Source organism: Pyrgilauda ruficollis, unplaced genomic scaffold (genome assembly GCF_017590135.1).
Source record: "Pyrgilauda ruficollis isolate IOZ18807 unplaced genomic scaffold, ASM1759013v1 scaffold39, whole genome shotgun sequence".
Lineage (NCBI taxonomy): Eukaryota > Metazoa > Chordata > Aves > Passeriformes > Passeridae > Pyrgilauda > Pyrgilauda ruficollis.
Genome location: NW_024525378.1, coordinates 605,951 through 633,102, shown reverse-complemented (window position 1 = coordinate 633,102; position 27,152 = coordinate 605,951). Strand labels below are relative to the sequence as shown.

At 39.4% G+C, this 27,152-nt stretch overlaps 2 protein-coding genes across 15 annotated transcripts; one reads left to right on the top strand and one right to left on the bottom strand.

Annotated features, from left to right (window-relative positions):
- Positions 1-352: 352 nt before the first annotated feature.
- On the bottom strand, positions 353-26,938 carry STX17 (syntaxin 17). Of its 14 annotated transcripts, none has more exons than XM_041476512.1 (9): positions 26,835-26,938; positions 25,999-26,153; positions 21,250-21,431; positions 17,172-17,237; positions 10,838-11,057; positions 5,574-5,692; positions 5,438-5,488; positions 3,812-3,898; positions 353-3,126 (listed from the first exon to the last, which is right to left on the bottom strand). In XM_041476512.1, exons 3-9 carry the CDS (start codon positions 21,370-21,372, stop codon positions 2,887-2,889), a joined length of 906 nt encoding a protein of 301 aa, XP_041332446.1. In that variant the 5' UTR covers positions 21,373-21,431; positions 25,999-26,153; positions 26,835-26,938; the 3' UTR covers positions 353-2,886. The 14 variants fall into 14 exon arrangements, with proteins under 14 accessions (XP_041332446.1, XP_041332454.1, XP_041332455.1 ...); XM_041476520.1 differs by having other exon boundaries at positions 21,250-21,411; positions 26,835-26,932; XM_041476521.1 differs by having other exon boundaries at positions 21,250-21,411; positions 26,806-26,855.
- On the top strand, positions 21,874-27,152 carry LOC121358390 (translation initiation factor IF-2-like). Its single transcript, XM_041476535.1, has 3 exons — positions 21,874-21,933; positions 22,818-22,827; positions 26,380-27,152. Exons 1-3 carry the CDS (start codon positions 21,874-21,876, stop codon positions 27,150-27,152), a joined length of 843 nt encoding a protein of 280 aa, XP_041332469.1.

The following is a 27,152-nucleotide window of genomic DNA, read 5'->3' as shown; positions in this document are numbered from 1 at the left end:
CCACTCCCTCTAACACTTCTCACAGCTTTTCCAGGAGAAGTTGTCAAAAATATTAGTGTTATCCCCTTAGGGAACAAAACCATTCCAAACTGTTTTCCATTGAACTTGAGTCCATTTCTGAGCCACTGTGTGTGTAAGAGTTACTGGATGCCTGTGACATTTTAGGAACTTATATTCATTTCAGTCAATGTAAATATTTCGATAGCTGAAGTATGTGTTTGGGAACTCATTACAGGATTCCTGTATCTTGGTAGTGCAATTATTTTAATAATATAAAATTTGGGAGGGATTAATCTTTTAGATGCTGAAAGGAAATAAACCCTGGTGTTCTCAGTAAATGCTCCAACCAGTCTCATAGGCAAAACTTTTATTTCATCTGAAATAATTATTTATATCTTACAATTCTTCTGAGTAACATGCCTAGCAACTTAATTGCTAGTTTTGTTACTCACATGCTGATGTTTCTTTGCATATGTAAATAACCCACCTATTTAAAATATCATAGCTTAAATAACAGTCTCCCACATCTAGTGTGTACACAATGATTTCCAATTGCTTCCACAAGGATGCAAGGGGGAAGAATAGTTTTTGTAGTAGACATTTCATAAAATAAGTGCGCACCAAGCTGAATTTGTGTAAGCTGGGGCAGGAATTCAGTCTTATGAATTTAGATTGTCCTGGCATTATTCCAGCTTGGGGGGAGAGGATGGAGTCCACAACATCGCTGATGTGGCTGTTGTCCTTTAAATGCACAAGGTTTCACAGCATACAGCAGGAAAGCAGAGAGCGCATTTGAAGATGATACAAAGGATCAACCAGTTTCTGATTAAGAACACTTTTTTTCTTAGTATCTTCCTTTAAATGTAAAAATAAATATCAAAGGAATGAACAGCCTTACTATGAAGTTGTTACAAGCTCATTAACTGTGTTTACATCCAAAGTAGATGCATTGAAAGGAAAGGGCTTTTTGCCTGTCAGAAGCAAATGAGTTGAATTACTCAGGTCACGTTTTGCTCTCCAGCTGATTTTACCAGTGCAGGCACCGAGGCTTTAACACATGCAGTTTTGACAATGTCTGCAATTACTTGTGAAAACTATTCTTGCACACATTGTTTCCCTGAATCTCAGACCTACTTAAAATAGACATAATGCTCTGGTTGATAGCAATTTCAGTATTTTAAAAGTAATAAGGAAGCACTGCTTAGAAGAAGTTATTTGTGCTGTAACTAACAGTTACTTACAATGTCTCTAGGCACAAAACCCCATCATCTGTCATTAGCAGACAGTGATTTCCAGTGATGGTATCAAAGTACTGGTTATTGAAAGGGAGCTCTTTCTGTAGTACACTTCCCTGGACCATGTTCCCTGCTAGGGAGCCTTATCTCAATACTCACTTCACTGTGCACCTAAGAAAACAAGCAGAGCTCAGGATGAATTGAACAATCTAAAAACTTTAAAAAGCTGCTTCCCAACCTCAATTTCTGTTCCCCCAGACAGTAGCAGCAGTAGTGTGGGAAGTGTCCTGAAAGGATGGAGGTAGGACCATGTTCAGAACAGTAAATCATGTGACAATTGTACAACTATATAACAATAACAACACAGTAACACTTTTGCATTTAACAATTGAAGCTCCAGAAGCAAAAGGCTTCTTAAGGAGGGTAAGATAACAGGTGTCCACTATAAAAAGCAAACAAAAGCACTGCCAGCATTTCACCCCTTACAGGCTCCACAGCATGTCCCAAAATCTTGAAGAGGCTGAGCAGCTACACTGCAGTGTGGGTGGAAGCAGAAGTTTTGGCACTGGAGAGTAATGCAAGAGTGCAGCTGCCCAAACAAGGGTGTTTTACACCGTAAGCTCTATCAGGCTGACGTTTCCCACCCTGTCCCCACCTTGGGGGCTGCCAGCTGGCACTGCCAGCATGAAGGGACCTCGCTGTTTCTCTGCTGGCCTGGCAGCCCGTGGAGGGAGTGGGCCTGGCTGCAGCACTGCCTTCCAGAGAAGCTGTTCTCTCCCACCAGGGCGCTCTGGGCTCCAGGAGAAGCAAAGGCAACACCTTGCAGTAAGTGCTGCTTCAAAAATGTGAGGCTTCAGGTTCAGAATGCCAGAGCTTGGCTCTTCATCCTGTATAGTGTTCTCAGGACAAGCCAAGGAGCTGAACAGCTGTGGAAAATTACTACCCTCCAGTAGCAGTGCTGCAGGGTTGCTGCTTAGGCGGTTCAATTCAAAACTACACTTGGAGCAAGGTGGGGAGTTTATAAATTAACTGCCTTGCCTGGAAAGGGGAGAAGCTGCTTCCAGTGCTGATGTGATATATACATAACTTTTTTCCACTTTGCTCAGTAAACATTCACACCTTTTCTTACGACAGCACATGCTTCCCTGTGTATTATTAAACAGGCATAGTCAGTCATATCCTGGGGAATAACAGGATGAGTTTGGAATCCAGATAAATTAAGGTAAATTTAAAATACTATGAGCATGAAAGAATGATGGCATTTATTTCCTTTTCTTTGGAGCACTACAATAAAAGCTCCAGCTTCTCATGGCATTCATGGGAAAGCACTAGAATTTTCCAAGTATCTCTTTGTATTGTCTGCAAGACACTTTGTGCAAATTTGGCATGAAGCACCTGTCACCCATTATTACAGCTGTGACTATACCTTACCTAAGAATTATGTAATTAAAAGTTATCCCTATAATTTTCAAAGGACTGATGTCACCGTGTCTGAAAAGAGAAATTCTGACACGACTCTTTCTGCCCTCCCAAGGTACAGAACTGTCATCAAAATTCACACAATTCAGCCTTGTATATAAAGCATAAGGCTGCAAGTCTGTCATTAGCTCAGCTACTACACCGTTATTCCTGGCCATAATGAATCTATACTTCAGCTGGATTTTTTGGCACTTTGGTGAGAAAGCTCTGGACAGCTGGAAGAGACCTGCTCTATCATTTTTTGTTTTTTTCTTTGTATCAATTTTCCACCTGTGAAGCCCAAAATCCCACCACCAAGCGCAGCTGCAATTCCTGCTACTTTGAAGCCTGCAAGGAGACCAATAGGACCCCCCACCACTCCACCAATGACTGCACCTGCCACAGGCAGAGCTGCCAGCTTGTATTTTGCAGCCTGTAAAGAAAAAAAAAAAATAGTTAGAATACTTGCCTGTGGCGATGTGCATTTTCCCCTCACTGCTCTTGGCAATGACTTGAATGCTCAGTGATAAATAAACTTTACAAATTAGTATTTAAAAAAAGTATGACAGAACATGCTAATACCAATTCAAAATCCTGTCTTGTGTATGCAGTTGTGAACCGAGTCCTTTCACGTGGTTCTAGTTGCTGGGTACATTGGGTGTTACCTGGTCACCATCCTTAAATCAAATCAGAATCTGAGAAAATGCTCAGACTTTTCAGTGACGGGCCTGACTGCAGCTTTGGGGTTTATTTAGCAATTGACATGGAACAGGATGGCACTGACAGGTCATCATCAAACCTCTTGTTTAATGTGTATGTGATTCTTGTGAGCCACTGACTGCACTTGACTTTGCAGGTAAAACAAAGTAACCATCAGAACAGGGGTTAAAAAGGCCCCCCCAGAATTAAATAATTGTATTTTCTAGCAGCCTGGATGCGATAGAAAATTACAAGAGAGATTGATTTTTTTTTTCCCCCTACTACCTGTGGGTCATTTCTTCTTTATTTCCTTAATTGCTGGTTCCCTCAGCATTAAAGACGGCAGATCAATGGGGTTAATACAGAGGGTGGCTGGGAGGCAGGGCACCATTGATTCACCAGCAGGAGCAGATCCCTACCTTCCCCAAGTTTTTGGTTCCCTCTTCAACATTCGCAGCAGCAGTGTTGACATGGTCTTCAATCCTGTCAATCTTCTCCTGCTGGGACTAGATGCAAAGGAATTATGAGTGAGGGAACCTGCTGGGAAGCAGCAGTGAGCCAATACACACCATTTTAATGCCTGTAATCAGGGCCCCACAGCAGCTTTCATCTGCACCCGGCAGCCTTAGTGGTGCTCCATGATTAGCATCTGCTAAACTCTGCTCAAGCTACAGACTAACTTCAAAAAAATCTAAACTATTGAGTAACAATATGGGGTGGATATTAGACAATGTCTTGCTGCAGTTGAACAAAATGATTTCTAAATCTTTTCTATAGATAGACGAATTCACAGTCCAAAAGGAAAAATAATGTAAAGTAGCCTGTTTTCTTTCCCACTGAGTCTCAGTTTCAAAAAAAAATTCTATAAAGGGCATTTATAAGATCAGTACTAACTCCAACATACAAAGCTGCATCAAGAAATCTAAGAAGTATTTAATTACAACATTATAGAACAATAACTTCAGAAATAGTGACAGCACGGAAAATATACTTGATGTTGCTGTGTATTTTACTGTTTGATTTTACAAAAACATTCCATCCTTTCTCCAAATGCAGTCAGTCAGGTTCCCCTGCAGTCTCAACCAGGGAACACTGGAGCAGAAGATAAAGGGGTCTGTGGGTTTGTTTGTTCTTATTCTAATCTGAGCAGTACGCAGGCTGTTTCATGCCACAAAATAATGAGATGGCTAATGTTCAGCTTAAAATAAAAGGCATTCTGAACTTTTTGCCTCTTTCTAAGTCAGAAACTGCTGAGTACACCAGCTCTGGTATTCATCTACAACGCAGTCCACCCACCTTAAATGCTTGCTATTATATCTAATGATGGTTAAGTGCAAAATCCAGTAAGTCCTGGGAACAGGACCTCTTCCTTTAACTGAATGAACATTTTTGCAGTCCCTCTAGTCTAATGGTTCTTACTTGGGTTTTTTTGTATAGATGAAGCAGCACATACTCAGCAGAAAAGATAAAAGCTAGGTTATTTATCTCTACTAACCCAGTAGCAAGGAGATTAAAGAACTCTCCTAGGAGAAGAGAGAATTGTGCATTCAAATTCCCTATGGCACAGGAAGAACTAAACATTGGGAACAGACATTTTGGCAATGCGGTGAGAGCAGAGAAAGGGCACGATAACAGGATTTTTCTAGCACTCCTGATTAAGTGAGAAGAGATACCTGACAAACACACACCCTGTGCAGTAAGAACTGTCACCACCATTACAATTTGAAGTTGTAAAAACTAATAGGACCTAGGTAGAAGTCTGGAATCAACACAGCAGAGGTTCTGCTAAGGCTCAGCTTGTGGCCATGTGTTCTGGCCGAAACATTGTAGCTGCTCCAGTGACAAGAATTTGGGAGTAATTCCCAGCACTGGTGCTGAAAGAGGAGACTGCTGCCTCCTCAAAGTGTCACCTTGGCAGAGCCTGAATCACAGAAGAGATACATCCTCAGCTTTTTTTTATCCCCACCCAACGCCACTTAGGAGTTACCCATGCACCCTGTTTTTGTAGGAGACTCTGTAGGACAGAAAGCAGAATTAATACTTACACAGACTAAGAGAGAAAACTCAGTCACCAACTGGCTGAGCTCAACCAAGTCCTGCAAATACAAAAAAAAATAGTTATTCTGTGATAGTTGCTAGAACAAAGAGCACTAACATGGCAGGGAGGGAGTTCCAACATACCCCTTCTAAAGTTTCCCAGGACTCAGCTGCATTTTCTTCCTGAGGTATTTCCGGAAGGCGGGAGTAGATCTGGATCAAACTTTGGGAGCCATCCTTCACTTCTGTGTTATATAAAGTTTCTGAATGAGAAACATGATGTTTATAAACAAATGCACTGAACCAGGAGGCAGGTGGTGTGCAGAGTTTCTCACTCCTGAAGTTTCTCAAGGGTAATCTGATACTTAACCTAATTCTAGCCAAGCAACAGCCCCAAAAATGATCATATAGGGAGATGCCTTACATCACTACACAGTTTCTTAAAAGGATGTTCTTGACAAAGAAATAGATTCATTTCTATCAGCACATTTTCACAACCACTCCTGAAATGATACTAAATTGTACTCCTGAATTCAAGGTCATTTAATTCATTTTGTATCGACCAGGCTGAGAAAACAGCTTGGGACAAAAACTTTTCATTTATGTACGACACAAAAACACTGTGCTCCCAAAACTGAACATACAGTTACTCATTTTATGATTGATTATCATGCAACCAGTTTGATTTTCAGCCATTGAGAATTAAAAGATGCTGGAGGAAAAAGCTTTCAAAGCAAAAGCAGTGAAACCCAAGTAATGTGGTGCCCAGCATTCCATGCTGGATCATTTGGGTAAATGGTACTGTGAGGATGGCAGACATTTGCAGCTCAGTGCTGTACACAAGATATTCTGAAGTATATTCCTCCCTAAATCACCTGGACTGAATGCAGAAGACATTAGGACAAAGTATGGTGTTAAAAACAGGGAATGACAGACAGTGAGTGGCACTGGGGAGAGCAGATACAATGAACAGGCTCACACACCCCTCCTCCAGTCAGAGCCCACTCCAGAGCCACTGCAGATGTCATGGACATGCCTGTAATTGTGGACAACAAATTGAGTGGCAATAAAGAAAAATAACAAACCAGTTTGGCTTGTCAATACAAGGATTGAGGAAGAGCTTGGGAGTCTGAAAGGCAGACTGGAGAAGGTGTATATGTAAACACAGTGCAAAGATCATCTCAATTCAAACAACTTCAACTTCTGAAGGGAGATCACTCCTTCAGCAGGACACTGGTGTTTCCTTCCTTGGGAAGGCAGTCCCAAGAGAAAGCTTATTATGGGGAAGGCTGGTTAGATCCATCTAACAATACTAAAGTGTAAATATTGTATTAAAATCTTTAGATACAATGATTGTGCCAAGGTACGATAATAATATTATATAACTGTTACAACAACAGAGATGTCCAATGGAACACAAATAAATATAATCATATTAATAAAAAAATCAGTGCATGCTTATTCATGGAATTAATTTAAGATAAAATAAAAATGATAACATTTTCATAACATTTGTCCATTTCTCAACATTTTTATCTCAATATCTCAAAATAGTTGAAGGACCCAATCTTCCTGCTCTCAGCTCAGTAGAAGTCTAACATGAATGAAATTGATACTTAGACAGAATTACTAAGTAAGCAGGGTAACAAGAATGCACTAAGGAATTTGAGGGCTTAACTTGGGCTTGTTTTTCTTTTTAAGTATTTCTACCCCTTTTCATTTAAGAATCCTCACATGGAAGGCACTTCACTTTCTATAATCATCACCTGTTCTTCCAGAACATATTTTTGATTAATAACCTCAGATTAATTAAGGTTGCATACTCAGTTCTAAAATATTCCTTTCCCCTTTTCAATGTAATTAACTATATATCCAAATGTGTGCATTTTTTGAGAAAACTGTTCTTCCACATACTCTGACATTTATCACAGATTTTGAGGATTTTATTTCATTTCAATCCTACACAATCCTATTTAACAAATCAAGTTTCTTCTGCCCAGAGAGGTGTACTCTTCCCTAATCAACCACATGCATGCTAAGGTTAAAATTAAAGTATTCACAATTCAAAAGCAAAATAAAAATCTCACTAAGCAAAGCTGCCTCCTCCAAAGACCTTGCTCTGCTCTGCTCCTAACAATCTATGCCAACCTACTGCAGAAAAGGATATCCTTGAAAGTGTTGTAAAACCATGGTTTTGCATGACACACATTCCAGAGAAATTAAAACTGTAAGTAGGTTTACATGTTTTCATTTCATAGTAACTAAAAATCAGAGAGAAAAAATTCCTCACAAAAATTCTTAATTCACTTTAAAAAAATTAAGGTAAAGAAGAGGAAGGGTAAGAGGTGGTCACATTTGGGCTGAAAGTATGAGTAAGAAATTTACATTCACTACTTCACTTTTTATCAGTCTAACCAATTTTAATAGAATTGAGAATGGAAGTGACTTTACCAGTTCATTTATACAGCATCTCCACAGAAATACAATAATACAAAACACCTCTGCAGATTTCACAGAGGAGCTTTACACCTCATTACACTCAAGATAAAAATCTAATGCTCTGGAAGATCCAATATGTTGCTTAAAAGATTTTAGTAATTTTAAGAGTGGAGTCTCACCTTTTGTTAATATTTGTTTAATATGCAATTAAATTCCATTTCTATTGGCCCTCAGTTGAGGATGTGAATGGGGGAAGGGACTGTATCATATCACTGACATGCCTTCTAAATGGGAGATTTGAATTTGTAAACTCCTTCCTTCTCTACCAGATGGGAAGCAACATGCTACAAAGAACGGGCACGTATTGAACTTCCTTTGATTAAGATCAACAGCCAAGATTTGCTTTCAGGACTGCAGCCTCTAAGCACAAAAGAATAGGCAATACACTGTGTCTGGGTTAGCAATTCAACAGGGCTGCTTGCACAGGCAGGCAAACTTGAAAAAAACCTGTTTAATTGTATTTAGTTGTCTGCCTGTCTGTTTCACTTTAAACGGGGTGAATTATTTCCACCTTCCTGAGCAGACTTGCAGATGCCTGTCATTCCAATAATATTTTTTCCGTTCTTCTCATCTCCATCATTCTAATAAATTTATTTGTCCTTCTGAAATGCTGTTATACTCAATGCCCTCTGTAGTTCAAAGGTATTTCAGATTTCAGAAACAGTCCTCCTCTTTGAAATTAAACTCTAGTTCCCATTTGCTACCTATGTAATTGTGTGAAAAAGAGAAGCAGTAAGCCAGGACAAAGCCTTTCCAATGAAATATTGGAATGTACTGAGAACAACTGCAGAAAGTCACCAGCAGAAGAGGTATCTTAAATTTAGTTCTGATCATAAAAAGAGAAAAGTGCACAAAGAGACTGAAAGTAATGGCTAATATATATGAAGGGAATCACTGAATACTGAAGACAATGAGCTCTTCACAAAAGAGATGTCAACAAACTGGGTAAAATCATTAATAGGAATTATGTGGAAGAAGTTCCTAAAAGATAAAGGACTGCAGAACTGCTAGCAGACACTATAAAACAGGCTGTACTGAAAATGACATCAAATTGTCCTGACGCAGAGGAAGATGTTTATTGCTTCAGCAAGAGCTCTTCAGTGCCCTGGATGTCAAGAATTTGATACACAATATGAGTACAAATTAAAATATAAACATGGAAAGTTAACATCGGGAAGACCAGGACATAAATACATTGCAACTACCAAGAGGCATAAATGGCAGCAAGGAAGTTCCTGTGAATGTTTTTGCAGTTAGAGAAGACCAAGGATGTGGAAGTGCATTGTCAGATAAAAAGGTAGCTTTAAGCAGGTATTTGATGCAATTAACTTAAATAAGAAAGAAAGAGAGAGGTTGAAACAGAGAACAGGTTAAAAATATTTGGATGAGCTAGGCCTATTTAGGGTCTGAAGGTTTGATGAAATTCACTCTAGAGCATTTTTAACAAACAGCCTTTGAAATTTCAAGCATATTTTGGAGAACTTGAATAAGGTGGTCCTAGAGGACTGCAAGACAAGAGACTTTGAAATCCACGAAGACATTAGAACAAACTACTGAACAACTAACCACAACATGTTGAAGGTGTTGAAGAGGTCGAGATTTTTATGTCAGAAGCCAATTCAGTCTATTCTGCTGGCCTTGTAAGAGAGAAGTTTTTTACAGTGGGGGTGGTGAGGCGCTGGCACAGGCTGCCCAGAGAAGCTGTGGATGCCCTCATGCCTGCAAGAGTTCAAGACCAGGTTGGATCTGAGCAGCCTGGTCTGGTGGAGGTGTCCCTGTCCATGGCAGGAAGCTTGGATCTAGATGATGGCCCAAGGATCCCTTCTAACCCAAAGGGTTCTGTGACTGTATCTGATTTATCTTCACGTTCACAAGGTTTTCTCATACTACTGCACACAACATTCTTGAAAGTAAGCCTGGTTATCAATTCTCCTTTTCTCCCTGTCAACCACGAGGCTCACTGGCTTGTTAATCACACTTGAAGTTCTTGTAGTTCTGCATGCAGCAACGAGAATGGTCATGAAATCAAATCTGACAGCAGGTTCTTCTACAGTGCTACTGACTGAGAATGCTCTTTTGATTTTAGGACACATGAAATGCTCAAATCATTTTAAGTAATACTGCTACTGCAGCAATCAAACTAATTACAGATATAGGAAAGGTTTAATCCTGATGGAACCAACCTTCTCACAGATCATCAGGAGAGAGCACTAGCCAGCACCAGGGCATAACAGAGACTTCTGAAGACAGAATGGTAGAACAAAGATTGAAAGACATTTTATACAGAAAAGAGGGAAGACCAGCAAACATATCTGATTTCTACCATGTCACAGTGTATTTCCAAAATCTTTTCTTTAAATGGATTTACACTCCTTTCTTGTGAGTTACCGAGTTAAAATGCTACAGGAAGAGACGTTCTTCTTTACCTAGGAACTTGCTTCTCTTTTCCATATATTTCATCAATGCTGTATTACACTGTCATATTAAAATCTTCCTGTTATTTGTTCACTAATTCAATGAAAATGGCCAAAATTATTGCTTGCACATGATCAAGTGATTTGCAGGGGGGACAAAAGAAGCCAAAACCATAAAAATATACCTTGAAACATAAATGTAAGTATTCTTCTTCCTGTGAACAGTCCACTATTTCAAGATCCAAGGGTACAGGACCTTTGTCATGGAAAGCCATAGATATTTAATTTTTTAAGATATTTAAGCATTTTCTGCTTATCAAAATTCAGTCACAGGGCATGGCAAAAGTGTGGTGTAGGGAAAGAAATCTACTTCTTCATTAACAATACTCTTCAACTGAAATCTTATTCGTTTACTTCATTAATATCTGGTCAGAGAAATTGCATACTGGATACAATGACAGAGATAGAATAAATACAGAAATTAAATTCTACTACCTTGTCCTAGAGTTGCAGATCTGGTTAAAGAGGCATCCTCCTGTCCTTTGAGTTGCCTTTTAAGTTCTTCTGCAGATTCAGAATGCAGCTGCAGGAAGTCCTTAATGGCAACCGAAGCTTCCTCTTTAATGGGATTTATCATTCTCTGCAGAACTGGGATGTCTTCCTGCCGCACTCGCAAACAGAGCTTCTCCATCTCTCGCATATTGGCACGGAGCTGCTGCAAGGGTATTAAGAGTTATTTTGTAGCTTACTGTGTGAGAACACCAGACACCTCCAGTGCCTGGGAAGCACCTAACATCTTCGTGATCAAGGGAGAAACATTTTTAAACCCATCACCACCACTATTTTGATTTTTCTGGCTGTGGTTTTGTACTTTATCCACTTCTCCATATCAGTTTGCTTTATTTTGGGTTTCAGTTAAAGTATTTAACTAATTAATTCATTGTGTAATTGCTGAAGTTATTTCTGTTTCTCTAGTAAATCTAGGTCTTTGCCAAAATACTTACACAAGTTGCAACAAGTTGCAATAATATCCAAGTAAAGTAAATGACTGCTTCTCAAAATTTGGTTTTTTTTAATAATAAAAAGTGACTGTGGTGATCACAGGACCTCAGGATACAGTCATTCATAACCCCCAACTACCCCAAAACTTTCATTTTATGAAGACAACTTCAGGGACTTTTTTTTTTTAATTTTTTTTTTCAGACGAACAACAAATATATTTGTTTCATTGGAACATCAAGTTTAATAAAACATGTAAATACTTCTTTAGTTACAAGACTTCTGAGGAGATATAAACTGTTCACAACTAGTAAGAAGAGTATGTGTACAGCATTTCAAATGAGATAAATTTCTTTCTGCATTAAAAATAAAGGGGCTTTTCATTGCCTGGTCTTTAAAAATGCCCACAAATTTTCTTGTCCTACAAATGAAAATAAGAAATTTACAGTTTAAATTACACCACTTACTGTTTTAGGTCAGAGTTTTATCTAATTATAAAAAAAAAGACTAATAAAAATATATTCTCTGCATTACTTTACAGTGATATAATAAATTCTACACTTTGTCACATTATTTACCAATTAATTTGAATACTTGTCTCACAATAGAACAAGAGAATGGATTGACACCAATGAGTGGTTAGAAATAGAAAGGTTTTCTTCCAGAATACAAACCAGGTACAGGTAATGCCTTAGAAAGGTAAAACTGACTATCTGGAAAAGCAAGATCTAAATGGAACTAATTTTATTTATATATACTAGTGGAATTAATTGCTTTTAGCATTTATGAAAAAAATAGTAGAAAATGTAATTAGAGAAGAAGGAAGGAAATTATTCAACATGTTGAAGTAACATTGCACAAACTTCCAAAGAAAGAACTATTGATTTGTTAAAATCATGTGTCAAATTACTAAGATTTGATTAGATTATACTGTATGCTTAAATTAAGAGTACTATTAGCCAAATTAGGCTGCATTATTCAAGACTAACCTCAGGTAAAACCACTGATTGACAATTTAAAGAAAGAGAGATACAAAAAAACCCCAACTGTTGAAGATACTGAGCTGAATTAGAAACATGGTAGCCAGTAATTTTCCCCATCCATCTCTCATCTCAGTCTACCTCCTGCTTCCTGGTATCTTCCCCCCAATGGTGTGCCCCTATGCACCCAGAAAAGGAGAACGTCACCACTTTCATACTTCACCATGTGCCAAAATTCTTGCTTTACAGAATCTTGGAATTTCATTTAAGTAACAAAATGGGACTATCTAAACACAACGCTCAATCATCTAATTTCTAGAACTATATGCAAGGAGCTGAGGTTGATAATGCTGTTTTATTTCACTAAAAAAAAAAGAAAAATAAAATATTACCATTATCCTGTCTTTGGCAACAATGGAGACCAAAAAAAGGAAAAAAGACATGTCAAACAAACAAAAACTAGGGAAAAAACAGTGACAACAGTGAGTTTGGGGTGAGATAACAATGGCTCCATAGCAGCTGCTTTTTCTTTTAAACAAAAAGGAGAATTTTGCAGTTGAAATTGAGTTAAAATGTAGTTCTACTTGGGATCTGTACCACTGCAGCTGCTGCTGGGGCACATTACAAGTTTGTGCAGTGACCAACACAACACAACTGGCTGATGGGAGTTTGCACAGATCCTGCAGAGAAGCTTAAAGAGGTATGAAGTGCTCATCCTAAGGAATGGCTAAACCAGATCCTCACTTCCACTGCTCATTATTACCTTGCTAATCAAAGAGAAATATTTCTGAGCAAGAAGATGGAGGAATCAGATGATGATATTAGCCTGTTTAGTGAAATTTAATTTTAGTAGCTCTTCCTTTGTGGTTTTGAAGGGAGGATTTGTGCTCCACTTACTGTCAATTAAACAGAAGGTGAATGGATTCAGCCTAGCAGGAAAGTTCAGACCTGCTGTGAGGAGACACATCCTAGGAGCTCACCAGGGTGTAACATCACAAACGTTATGGATATGCAAATGACTGTGACTTCTTCTCATAATAATTTTAATGCCACTTAGTCTAATTTCTAGGTAGAGCATGAAAGTCTATCATTCTCATCCCAACTGTTTGCACTTTTAAAACCAAGATTATTTAGTGAGGAAGGTAATACAAAATTCTCTTTTCATTTGTGGAGACTCCTGAGTTTCATACTCTCCAAATTCAACCCAAAAGACAAAGAATTTTTCTTTATTAACAATTGCAATTTTGGTCCATTAACTTCCAAAATCAAACAGCAATCTTTGTTTCAAATGGCCTTCTCACAAAAACTAGGAAAATAGAACTGGTGAAAACCTGGGGAAGTTATCCCTTCAATGCATGATCCCCTGTCCCTATATTATTTCTGTCAGTTTTTTATCTAATCTGGTCTTAAAAGGACTTCTGTATGAAGAGCTACAATGTCCTTCATACCTCACTGCCAGAATTCAGTATACTATAGCATTTCCTTATGTCTAACAGAAATCTCTCTGGCCTCAGTTTGAACCAGGTATTTCTAATCCTCTCTAATTGTATTTCTATACAAAACAAGGAAAGACAAGCCCTGCCCTCTTTGCAACCATCCTCTCCACGTTTGCAGACAGACAGCATGATGCTGTTGGGCGCTCTTTGGGCAAAATAACTAATTTGTTGATCTTTACCAGAAGTCCTGTTTTCTTAATTTCTGACTGCATTCACTGGTCTCTCCCTATTCACTTCATGCCTTCCTTGGAAGTGTGGTGCCCAAACTGGACAGACTATTCTACCTGGGATCCTACTACTGCTGACTGAAGAGATTGTAGGATTGAACACCGACTGCTCTCCTGTTCATATATCCCACCAAGTTGTCTGGCTTTTTTTGACCACACAATCAGTTCACTTCTACTCCGTGTCCCTCAAGTCTTAGAAAATTCTTGGCCTAGGTCAAAGGAACTCTGAGTTTAAGGATATCTTTACCCTGCAGATGGCCACAGGCTGCAATAATGACCTGATTTTACAGGATCCTTCACTGATACCACAAAGAATCTCCTGCAGATATAAAGTTTTCTACACTACTCCTCATGCCCTCACAGCATACCTACACAATATGCCAGAGAGGTACCTGAGGATCACTTCAGAAATGTTACAGAAGAACTGAGCCATACAAGACCTTGGGCCAACAACCTGAGCTTTGAAGATTTATGCAAAAAAAGAGGTGATCAGAAACCACCTTTAACTTGTAAACCATTTTCAGCTGAACTAGAAGCCATAAAAGTGAACAAGAAAAAATAGATTAACATTTTTCAAGCAGCTTTCCAGGTTAGAGTAATACAGTGGAGAGACTATGTCAGCCTAAGTATGTTTTGCAGAACAGAGTCTCTTTCTGTGGGCTGAATACTAAGACTAAAGCCAGACTGTTCATCCACTGCATTTTTCTTTTTTTTTTTTTTTGGTTTAATATCTTATTTCCTCTCTAGTAATTGCAGCATTTCCCTTCCTCTCACCACCAAAATGATCAGGGCAGTCCTTAGATGTTACAACAAAATACTGCCATTTCACTGAAATTAGCTTAAACCTTGCAGTAATGAACTAATTGCATGGTACTGTCAGCATGTATGCGGACAAAGCCTAAAAAACTGCAAATTCATTCAGATTCAAACATTTTAAGAAGTCCATGGACTGTCCCTAAAAATGAAAATATACAAAAGCACATTCAGAAAAACTAATGCATGATACACTAGAGCTATTTTCTCAATATTTTTTAAAGGGTCTCTTTATGCCCTGTGCAAGATTTACCTGTTTTCTTCACCTTCCTTTATAGAAGTTTTTAATGTGTCACCCAGTCACTTGAAAGCAGAGCAACAGATTTACACTCATCTACACTTCTATTATAATTTTGACCATCATCAAAATTACAACAGAAGTAATTATTCTGGGTAAACTGAAAATTCAGAAAAATAGCTAATTATGTGCACATGGATTAAATGTAGAATGGCTGTGCATATATTTGTCTAAAACCTGTGGCGGTTGCCTTGGGTCAATATTGACTTGGGGATTCCTAATGTATTTTTACAACATCTAATTTTGAGAGCAAAGTGTGTGCTGCAGAGAACATTTGGTATCACAATAATTAATCTGATTTCTTTGCAAACAAACAGATCACAAGTCCATCAGTAAACATTTAAACAGCTTACGGCAAACACATTCTACATGTCATATAATTTATTATCAAGTACTCCAGACTCCTAACTATTTAATTAAAACAAAGAGCCAGTCTGCTCTTCTTGCATGGACCCAGATACTTATTCTGCTCTCTGGGTATCAGAATGTGAACCACTTTAATGCATCTAGATCTGTATCCAGAGCTAGAAGCAATAAATTGCTAAAGAAAATTTACTTTGACTGAAAGTAAAAACAGCAAGTTTTAGATTCAAGACAAACATAAATGTTTCTAGAGAAATATAAGCAGTTTTCTTATTAAAGCACTTAAAATATCTACAAATAACATCTTCAACACAATTTTTTTTTCTCTAATTGATAGATTTTTGTCTTGCTAAAGAAATGATACAGGTAATTTAAAGTTACAAGAGAAGCTTTTCCCACAACTCAGATGTGAAAACAGATTAGAGAACAGACATAAGCAAACACATGCTTACTACACCACAGCTGTTAAAATGGCATTGTTTTAACAGAACTTCCACCTTTGAAAGCCTCTTTGAATATGAAGAAAAAACTTGTATTAAAATTTCAAAAGTACTTGGTGAAAAATCAAAATATACACTCAAACGTCCAATGAGCAGGAATATTAACTGGATTTCACGTGTCACTTCATATCATCTACACTAAACAAAAAGCTCACTATTCCTTAGAAAAGACACGCAACTCCAGCTCTGCCTACCATCTACTTCTGTTGTTTGATCAGGATTAAGTTCTTCTTTCTGAGATGAGCTGGTTTTGGTGGTGGGGTTTTTTTCAATTTTTATTCTGTTGTAATTTCACACAAGAGTCAGTAAGACACTGAAACAAACACGGGAATTCACAGTATTAGAATTGTGAGCCATGGTTTATGACTACGCCACCTGTGCTGGCAAATCCTGCTTGTCTATGTGCACTGTAGGTCATTTACAGTAGCAAAGACAGGTCCCTCCTCTGAAACTATGAAAGCAACACAAGCTGCCTCTCCTGGCCAACACACGTCTGTCCCCAGGACACTGGCAGTGCAGCTGTTACAGCCACCAGATGCTACATCTGTCTCAGTAAACTTTGTGCTTCAGATGTGGCCCTTGTGTTCCTCTGTACTGATAATCTACTTTGCCTGTGTGCTACTTAGCTGATGTTTGGCTGAGTTTCTGCACCATTTTGATCAAGACATAGGTATTTCTAGAAACAGTGAATGGTTCCCTATGGATGACTATAGGTGAAGTCACTGACATGATGCCCGTGCTGACAAATGTGCTGGTATTTCCTCCCTTGATGATATCATGTACCTAACAATAGATGTGCACACCAAACTAGTAGCCCAGATGTTCTCTATGTCTGAAATCATGCTTTAAAATTAGCAGTATCCCTTATTGCAAGAGCTGTTTTCTAATGTAACAATGTAAGAGGATAGTTTGCAAAAGATCAGTCTCCAAACTTTTGCTTTTTCAAGAACATAGAAACATTTCTGACTGCATTTGCCTCATAGGACACAATTAGGAAATCCCTAACTTTTAAATGAAGTAAAGCAAAACTGTGTGCTTGCTTCTCAAACCCACCAGCCAAGTATAAGTCCCTCTGAAGGTCCATCCCTGAGGTGACCAGAACTGTGTCTGTAATTCAACCCCATCAGCAGCACAGCCATTTTCATATCCTTACCTGAACCGTTCGTCCTGCATTGATGTGCTCTTCGTGCAATCTGTCCCAGAGCCTGCATCTCTGATACTAAAACAGAGGAAAAAGACTCCTTAGAATTGCTATTTTTAGCAACTGGCTATGCAGAGAAAAAAGCCACCTTTGGTAAACGTTCACTTTAATTTTCCAGAACTGAAAGTAAAGAAGTTGAATCATAAATAGTCCCATTGCAAAATTAGAGAGGTAAATAGCAATGTATTTTGTGAAAAATTTTGTACAATGTATTTTACTGAATTACAGACAGCCAGGGTTTTAATATCAGTTTTTAACATCCAAGTGATATTGCATCCTGACACTGCTGTGGCATAAATCACTTGGTGGGCAGTAGAACAAATGGCAGGAGAATGGAGTGGAATAGTGGATAAACAGTACTGGTCATATAGGACAACGAGGTATCTGATACTATTGACAAAGAAAATGGCATTCATTACACAATGCTGCTGTCTACATTCACACTGAACATTTATATATAGTAACAAACACAGCTACAAGAACCATCAGGCCAGAACTGGCACCTCCACGAGGCTCCACTAACTTCAGTGGGAAACTATCCATACAGTACTTCCCATGGGACAGAGACCAGACTAACTATTACAATAGCAGAGAGCAAGTTTGGCAAAAGAACTGCACACTATCACATACCAACCTTTTCATCAATCAAAGCAAGCAGTGCCTGCTACAGGCAGTTGACACAAATAATATAGAGACTTTAGCATGAAAAAGAGTAGTAAATTAAGAGAAGTCGAAGCTGTGATTCCTGGAATGTGTGCTGAAACTATCAAAGAATATATTTACAACATTAGACAATATTAAAATATTTATTTAATTGTTTAGATAACAAGGCAAATATTTACCATGATTTTTAAGGTATTTTTATGTAAAGTTTAATTCCTCAATTTCTTAATAAGCTTTCTTATCAATAAAAAACTTTATCTACAGCCTCTATCTTTCCATAACTGTTTTCATAATTTTAGATCCCACAGCAATAAGTTACTCAGCTTCCTAAAATACAAGGAGAAATCTAAAGTTATTACTTATTTTCAGAGCAAAAAGTTCTTTCATGTTAGGACTTTGTAGTGCTATGGAGGATAAAAGGTTTAGTGTTCAACAAAGTCAGATTAACGTCATTCTTCTAGGAAACTGAATAATAATAACCTCTGAATAAATTGCTATGCCATTAAAATTACTGCCAGTGCTCTTTAAAATAAAATGGACAGAAAGCCCTGTATCAACAGTAGATCTTCCAATTTAGTCACCCCTCAAAGACTACTGAAACAGGAATTTCTGAGGTTTTAGGGAAAAATCACCTATTTGATTTCAGCTGACTGTAATACATTGTCCAAACAACTAATAATAAAAAATCCTGTTATCCAGTTAAGAAAAATTCCTCAGGAAGCCTTTACAGCTTTTCATAATTTCTTCTAGAGATCTTCAGCACATTCATCTGCTTAATATATTGTTTATTACTTTGCTTCGAAATTCAGAATATGCAAGTGACAAGCCCAAAGAATCCAATGACACGGACATGGTCAGAGAATTCCTCCTTGTTGACTTCTCTTTGTCATGCAACACAAAGTAGGCCACGCTTCTGGACAGCATTCACCCTGGGGGCCTCAAGGATAGTAAAGCTTGAGAAGAGATGGTATTGACATTATTTGTTGTGGAAGCTGGAGTAGAGAAGGTGCATGGAGATCTCACTGCAATCCTCCAGTATCTGAAGGGGGCCTACCAGAAAGCCAGAGAAGGAAACTTCATCAGGAGCTCTGGTGACAGGACAAGGAGCAATGGGTACAAATTGCAAGAGGGGAAATTTAGGTCAGAGATTAGGAAGGAATTTTTTACTCTGAGAGTGGCCAAGGAGGTAGTGGATGCTCCATCCCCAGCAGTTCAAAGCCAGCTTGGGTAAGGCCTTGAGCCTAGTGGAAGGTGCTCCTACCCATGGGACTAGATGATCTTTAAGGTCCATTCCAACCCTTTAACATTCTATGATGTTTTCCTGAACAAGTACATGTAAAACTCAGGGAGGTCCAGGAAGTAAAAACATCTATGGAATCCTAACCTCTTATGTTAGGTACAGAGGAGAGCCACAAAAATGGTACAAAGGCTGGAACAGCTCTCCTTTGAAGAAAGGCTGAGAAAGTTGGGATTGTTCAGTTTGGAGGAGAGAAGGCTCTTGAGAGACCCTACTGCAGCCTTTCCATAAAGAAAGAGGGCTTAGGAGAAAGACAAAGACTTTTTTACTAAGGCCTGCAGTGACTGCAAAAGGGGCAATGCTTTTAAATGTTTAGAGGGTAAGCTGAGAATAGACATAAGAAATATAAGAAATTTTTTTCTAATGGGGCTGGTGAGGAACTAGAACAGATCGCCCAGAGAAGTTGTGAATGTCCCAGCCCTAGAAGCCTAGGCTGGATGGGGCTTTGAGCAACCTGATGTAATAAAATGTGTTCCCACCCCATGGCAGGGGAGTTGGACTAAATGATCTTTAAAGATTCTCTTCCAACCCAAATCACTCTATAGGTTCCATATTTCTGTCATATTTAATCATAATTGTGCTATAGCCAAATAGTTTGTATTCCACAACAAAAATATAAAACATTAGGTTACTCTTAGACACTCAATCTTTTTTGCTCTATGAATATTCTCTTGAGAGCCCTCTTTAGAAAGAAACTTTCATGCTTCTGCTTTGGATCCCTTCCACCTCTCCTTTACAGTATCCAGTGGACATAGAGAGAACTCAAAAGTTTGTTACAGTATCTCCTGCTAAAAGCTCTTCAATAAATGTCTTACACAAATGTCCACACATGGATAAGACTCAGATACCCTCATTTCTCATGTTGTGTCACCCTGACATATATTCCCACCACAACAATGGTTCCCAGACAAAGGTAAAAAGTGTTTCACAAAACATCCTTTAAAACAGGGATAAGAAATGAAATTGAAACAATTAAATTAATGATACAATGAAAATAAATTGAAAAATGAAATTTTTCTCTCTTGAAAGCAAGAGAGAAAAAGTGTCTTACAGCACATTTTTTTTGGAAAGGATTGTTGCATATCACCAACAAAGTCTAGGGCAGTAAGCCAAACAAAATCTCCACCTTCCTGTACTACCAAGTATGGGAAGTGTAGTACCAATGTACTACCAAGTCAATTGCTGTTATCTAACAGAGACTTAGAGACATCTGTATCTCTTTTGGATACACATACATTTTATTCCCTCTTGGAGTGAAAAGCCATCCAATCCATGGAATGTGCTTTAGAAAACAAGAATTTTCATGGGGAAAGCATGGAAAGAAAGAAAAAGTACAGACAACTTATCTCTTAAGGCTATAGCTTTTAAGTCTTCCAAAATTGTAATTTAAAAAGTTGGACTCTCACATAGTTGAGAAGCAATGATGATGAATTTATGGTAGCCACTTCCTCTGAAAAGGTGTATTCAAGGTCAAATTTCATTATATATTGATTTTATAGTTTCTTCAAACAGTGATTTAGGAGATTAATTGTTTGGACTATCTCTGGAACCTAAGGTTTAAATCAATATTCATGAAATGAGGTTAGAGATATTGGCTTCATCATAAGTAAATAATGTTGCTGCTCTAAGCAATTGGACATAATTAGTGATTTTTGCTTAAAAGTAGCCTGTAAAATAAACAGGATCAGATTCGATAAAATTATCCTTTTACCACTAGGGATGTTTGGTTTGCATGGCTGAAAGTCAATTTTACAAAAACTATTGAAGAGAAAATCATCATGACAGCTCACAAAAGTACTGCAACACATTCATTATGGCTAAAATGCATGTAAAATATATAAATGCGAATTATAATACAAATATTTCAGCCAAATTACTGCTAACATTGGTGTTTACTATAAATGTAAAGGCCTTTGTGTACACAATTACAAATATAGAACTTTCATCTTTAGTCAAATGTGAATCAAAGCATTTGGTCATCAACTTCTCATCAAAAACGCCACGTAATCTTTCACTGTGACTGCTTCTGTACGGCAAAAATAACTACATTAGTAAAAAGTGAACACTAACCTTCTCAATATTTATTTGGTGTTTTCTTAACCTTTCCAAGTCTGTTGGAATTGCCACTTTAATGAATTTCTGAATTGCAGGTTCAATTCGGCGGAGTTTAACTTTCTCCTCATCTTCAGACATCCTAAAAGCAGCTCTCAAGCCAACAGTTGTCCAATATACCTTCACCAAGGTAAAAACCCCTAAAAACAAAAAATCAAAATAAGGTAAATCTGTTTGTCTCATGATCACATATTCCCCAAAACCACAGTTAAGCAGTATTAACATCTGGATGTCTGCATTTAAATGTATTATAACTACTTATTTGCAGGCTTTGGAAATCTTTTTTCATAAAACTTAACACTAACAAGAAGAAAAAAAGCAGCTAAGTAATTAAGGCAGAGGCAAACATGTTTTACAGCATAATGATACATAAAAAGGTTTGAAAAAAACCTTCCAATTAGATGCTTTGATTGATCAGAACTCACATATTGCCAATTCACATTCAGAATCATCCTAAAATTTGTAAAACATGTCCTAAAAACACACCAGAATGAAATTAATTTTGGAATTCCATTTCCTGGAAATGTTAAGAGCTCCTGAATGAAGATTTGCACTCCAAATTGCCTATGTTCCCTACTGACAATGACTAAGGCATCACCTAACAAGGGGTATAAACAGGCTGCTGAAATATTTGCAGAACCAGTAAGTACATAAGCAGCCTGAATTCTGTTCCCTGCATAGTGTAAAACATAATTTTTGAATTTCACTTCTCTAAAAGAGAGATGTGTAGTATTGTATGTAATAGCATTTATCTACAGAGCATAGGAGTAACATAAAGGAATTCCATTATGCTGAATGCACACAAGGGGAAAAGAAGACACGTATGAGAAAGTTTTGTCACAAGTGTCAGTAAAAAGATATGTGCTACTTGGTTATATGGAAGTACCTGAAGTACATCAGCTATTGTATCAGAAAGCTTTCCTGATTTTCCTCTTTCGGTAATTAAACTGATTTAAAGTAATTAACCCAGCATATTACTCCTGGTACAGGTCAGGCACGGCAGAACATAACAGGTTAAAAAACATTCCTGTTTTTCACACAGCCAAATATATTATCAACAGTGAAATCAGACATCACTTTTCTCACATCTACCTACGGTGGGAAAACGCAGAGGGAGGGTGTTGGTGTTTTTCTGAGACCTGTGATTCCTGCAGGCAGAGAGAACATGGGGGCAGACACCAGCTGATGGCACTGGGTCTTTGACTGCTGTGTTCAGCCCCAGCCCTCTCGCACAGGCTGCAGGGAGCACACAAACAAACCTGCTCCAAACTCAAAGGAGCCAAGTGGGAAGCATCTTCCAGCAAGAAAGCGAAAGCATTTCTGGTATAGGGAGGAAGATGGTTGCAAATAAAACAATGCTGCATTTTTCAGAAGAACAGAATGCTAACAGGAGACCCTCCTCCTTTGATCTATGCTACTCAACAAAGAAATTGAGAACTGTGGAAAGCTGAATGTTTACTGAGAGTAGACCAAGTTAGGGGAAGTCAATCTTTAAGGTTTCAATGACACATCTTCTCTTTTTTCAGAACCTCAAAAGTAAATTATTTCATCAACTGACTTTGCAGTCATAGCCAAATCATAACCACTTCAAATTACAAAAACACACTCTCAAGTGGTCTGACAAATCCCCTTCTAACCCAAGGCATTTATTAATAACCTTCAAATAAACACGCAGTGGATGGGTGACCTCACATTTTTTCAGGTTGCAAAAAGAACTTTATCTTTTGTATTGATATTGAAAAGAACAATACCTTTTGTATTGATTCACTCTTTTCACCATTCCAAAAACAGCATCTTAAATGCAAGATGATAAAAAATACATTCTATTATACCTTGGTCACTACAGTCCCTAACTTTTGAAAGAGGCACTCATATGTCACAGTTGAATTCTATTCTGAGTCTAGAATTGACTTGTTTTTTTATAATGTCCAAAAGATAAGCATTATACTCCAAACTGCAGTACTTCCTCCTCAAACAGACATTTAATTTCCTGGCAGCTTATACACTAATCCATGAGTTTATGAGCTAGAATTAATTAAAAATTGGTTCCCTAAAGATATTTAATAGCCATGTCATGCTTTTCCTTAATACAGAATCATCTTGAAGAAGTGTTGATGCAAATTCTTCAAACATGTAACACAACATGAACTCAAAGAAACACACAGCCCATTCTGTCTTAGAAAAAATACAGCAGAGATAAATTAAATTCACCATAACTTTGTCCTTATCCTTTCATGACATCTGGAGATTGATGAGAGTCAAAACTGATAGTTTAGATGACTTACAATCTGGAGCACTGTGAAAGCAGAATTAATGTAAACAATGGCCATGTGCCTTGGGTAGATGATCTGAATTCTGAATTTTGAAGACTTGGCTGCATGCAGAGCTCTGGCTAGTCATTATCTTCTCATTAAGAATTTCCTGACAGTAAAGTAACTTCCATGACAGTGTCTACTCTTTAAGACACTGCTGCCTAAAATTCACTGTGCAGCAAGTTCTAAAAACTAAGAAAGAAATATAAAAACTCCTTACATTCTCATCAGGTCTCCTGATTAATTTTCTCTCAAATAGTATAATAGCTTCTGCAACAAAAATTCTAAGCCACAGATTATCAATGCCATGTCTTACTTTTTTTTACATTCGTATAATATCAACATTAAATAAATAAAATTAATGTTATGCATTTCTGCTTGTTGCTGATGCAATTTCAAGGAAACCTTGCATACTTTACATGACTTGTGTTCTCCTAAGCATGACTTTAACAACTCATTTCTGAAATAATAATGCCTGTTCTTTCAGCAACCACAGAGCAACAGTTTAGGACAGTTTAGGTTGGCAGGGATTTTCACATGCCATCCAGTACAAGCTGAACCAGATGTCATTGCACAGACCCTTGTCCAGTAAAGTTCTAACACCCCCATGGATGGACATTCCACACTCACTAGAGCCTTCCTTCAGTGTTTGACTATTATCCAGGCTAAAAACAAACAAACAAAACAAAATCAAACCAAACCACGACCATGAAGACCTTCCTTGTAGCTAAAGCAGCTTGTGGCCACTGCTCCTCATCCCACTGTCATGCACCTCCAAGAGCAGCCTGGCTCTACAGCTTCTACCTGCAACAGCAAGATCTCCCCTTCCTTCACCTTAAGGCTGAATAAACCCATCTCTGTTTCTCCTAGAATGACTCATGCTCCAGCCTGCTAACCACCACAAGACTAGGGTCCTTTCCTGTAAGGCTGCTCTCCATCAAGTCTTCCCAACTTGTTCTAGGCTTTCTTATTGCCCCTGCTGGAATTTTTGAGGTTTCTGTCTGCCCATATCTCTATCCTGTCAAGTCCCTCTGAGTAGCAACCCTGTCTGGCCTATGAACCACTCCCCTCAGACAAGTGAAAAACACTGCACTCAACTTCAGCTTCTTAGGAAGGTGATTTGTCTCTGTGCTTGGATCTGAGTATCAGTGACTGAAAAACACTAATCCAGAAGTGATCAAGACTGAGATGCAGAATAACTTTCAGTCAACTATGTAAATAAAAGAGACATATCCAAGGCAGGCTGTAGCAGCACAAGTCACATAGTTGCAGTCAACCAGAAGTAAAATTCTTCCTAGGTATGGTAACATACTTGTTATGAATTTCAGAAAATGCTGCTAACATACCTCAAATGTTAATACTCATGAACTTTTGTTAAACTGCTTAGTGCTCTCCCCTGAAACACAGTACAATACACAACAAACCTCAGGAGTTCTGCTTGCCCAGGGAAACACAATGTAATTCACTGATTTTAATTCACTCACAACACTTTAGACAACCACTCACAACCACTTTAGACTGCCACTAGAAAAAGTACCTCCAGCATAAATGCCTTGTTGATAAGGGCTGAAAGGCCAAAAAGTTTTTCCCTGTAAATGAAATTAACTAGAATGTAACAGTATATAGCAGCTTTCTACCCAGGGTGACCTGAAACATTTCCTAGAGTGGTACTGGCTCCACAATCACAGTGGCAATATTGCCCACTTGGCTGAGGCCTGCAGTTAGTGAGGAACACACTCCCCTGGTAGGTTACAGACAAACTGCACTTTGGGACTAAATTACATCTTTCACTTTTTGTCTGTAAAATGAATCAAAAGAAAATAACTTTGTTAGGCTGAAATAAGGCACAGTCACCAGCCCCAGCGTGTTCACAAAGTAACATGAAACTGCTTAGTGAGATAAGCAGGCACACATGTGGGATCTCCCACAGAACACCCAGAATCAGCAGCTGTACATGACAGGCTGTGGCTCCCAGCAGATCTGTGCTCTTGTGGATCACCTGGCAACACAGACTTGATCTAGGCAAGGCAAGGGCACAGGACTGCATTTTGTGAAATCAAAGCAGACAACAGGCATTTTGTCTTGGATTTGTATGTTTAAGTCAGCTGCAGAAGCTAATGACTAACACATGAATACCTTTTGCACAAAGCTGAACCGGTGGAGCGAGTCTGCAGTGGGCTGACGCCTGCCATGAGAGGCCACAACAGTTCAACCTGCAATCAGTGCTCTAATACTGAATTCTCAGAACTATTAACAGAACTACACCTCTGGTCTCACCCCAGAACCACACAATCAACTAGGTTGGAAAAGACTTTTGGGATCATCAACTCCAACCTATCAACACCACCCTGTCAACCATGGAACTAAGTGCCACAGCCAGTCTTTCCCCAAATACCTCCAGGGACAGTGACTCCACCACCTTCCTGGACAGTCCACTCCAATGTCTAATTAACCTCTGTGAAGAAATTCTTCTTGACGTCCAACCTAAACCTCTCCTGGTGCAGCTTAAGACCAACAGGCTCTGGAGGCCTACTCTGCCTGTACCATGCCCTGGAAAAGCAAGGCGAGCGTGAAAAAAGGAAAAGCATAACAAATAAAGACAGCCTTCAAGTCTTACATAAAGGCTTCAAGCGGACTAAACTACTTCTTTTTCTCCTGACTTACAGTTTTAAAAGCTTGGGCAATGCCAGGCTTAACAATTTGTCACGCTGCAAAGAATAAGTAAGTAAGCAAACAAGACAATCCAAGCTGCTGTGACACGTTCTGTCCCGACCAGCGCCACACAACCCGACCGCGGGGGAACCTCGGGCCCAGCCGCTGCTGGGGGCATCTCCGCCTGGGCACCTCCAGCCCCTCCGCCGGGCCGGACCGGGAGCAGGACGAGCCCCCGCCGGTCTGTCACCATCCCTGGGCCTGGACCGGGCCGGGGGCAGCGGCGGCCGCCACGGCCAGGCCGAGGGCCCGGATCCGGGAGTCGCGGGAGGAGCCCGGCGCTCGCTCCGCGCTGCGGCTCCCACCGGCCCCGCCGGCAGCGGCCCAGCCCGGGGCTCACCGTGCGCCCGCCAGGCCCCGGCTCGGCCCTTCCCTTCCCTTCGCGTCGCTGGCACGGGGAGCGAAAGCGAAAGCAGAGCCCCCCCGGCCCCGCTGCCCGCTGGTCCCGCTCCCTCCGCCCCCGCCCGCCCCCGCCCCTTCACCCCCTCACGATGGGGCGGCCGTGTGGCGGGCGCTGACCGCGGCCGGCGGCGGCCCCGGGACGCTGGGCGGGAGCCGGCGCTGGGCTCCCCCTCCGCCGCGGGGCGCGGCCCAGCCCCCGCCGCCACACGCACACCCACTCCGCCGCCCCCGGGCCATCCTCCACGGAGTTGTTTCCCTTCGGGAACCACCGGTCGGGGGCGGGAAGGGGACGGAGAGGAGGAGGAAGAGAAGGAGGCGGAGAAGCTGTCCTGGCCACGGAGGGGGTACCGGGAGTCTGGGGTCAGGGTTTGTCGGGAGGGAAAAGTTAAATTTATTCTTCTAAAAGAGACACAAAGATTCCCGACAAAATTTTAA

What these genes read in the sequence shown, in the direction of transcription:
- STX17 (XM_041476512.1), bottom strand. Translation starts at nt 21,372, where the DNA reads ATGTCTGAAGATGAGGAGAAAGTTAAACTCCGCCGAATTGAACCTGCA. An exon ending in CCTGGGAAACTTTAGAAGGG is followed by an intron (nt 5,489 to 5,573) that starts GTATGTTGGAAC and finishes TTGTATTTGCAG; the next exon opens with GACTTGGTTGAGCTCAGCCA. An exon ending in GAACCAAAAACTTGGGGAAG is followed by an intron (nt 3,127 to 3,811) that starts GTAGGGATCTGC and finishes TTTTCTTTACAG; the next exon opens with GCTGCAAAATACAAGCTGGC.
- LOC121358390 (XM_041476535.1), top strand. Translation starts at nt 21,874, where the DNA reads ATGACTAAGGCATCACCTAACAAGGGGTATAAACAGGCTGCTGAAATA.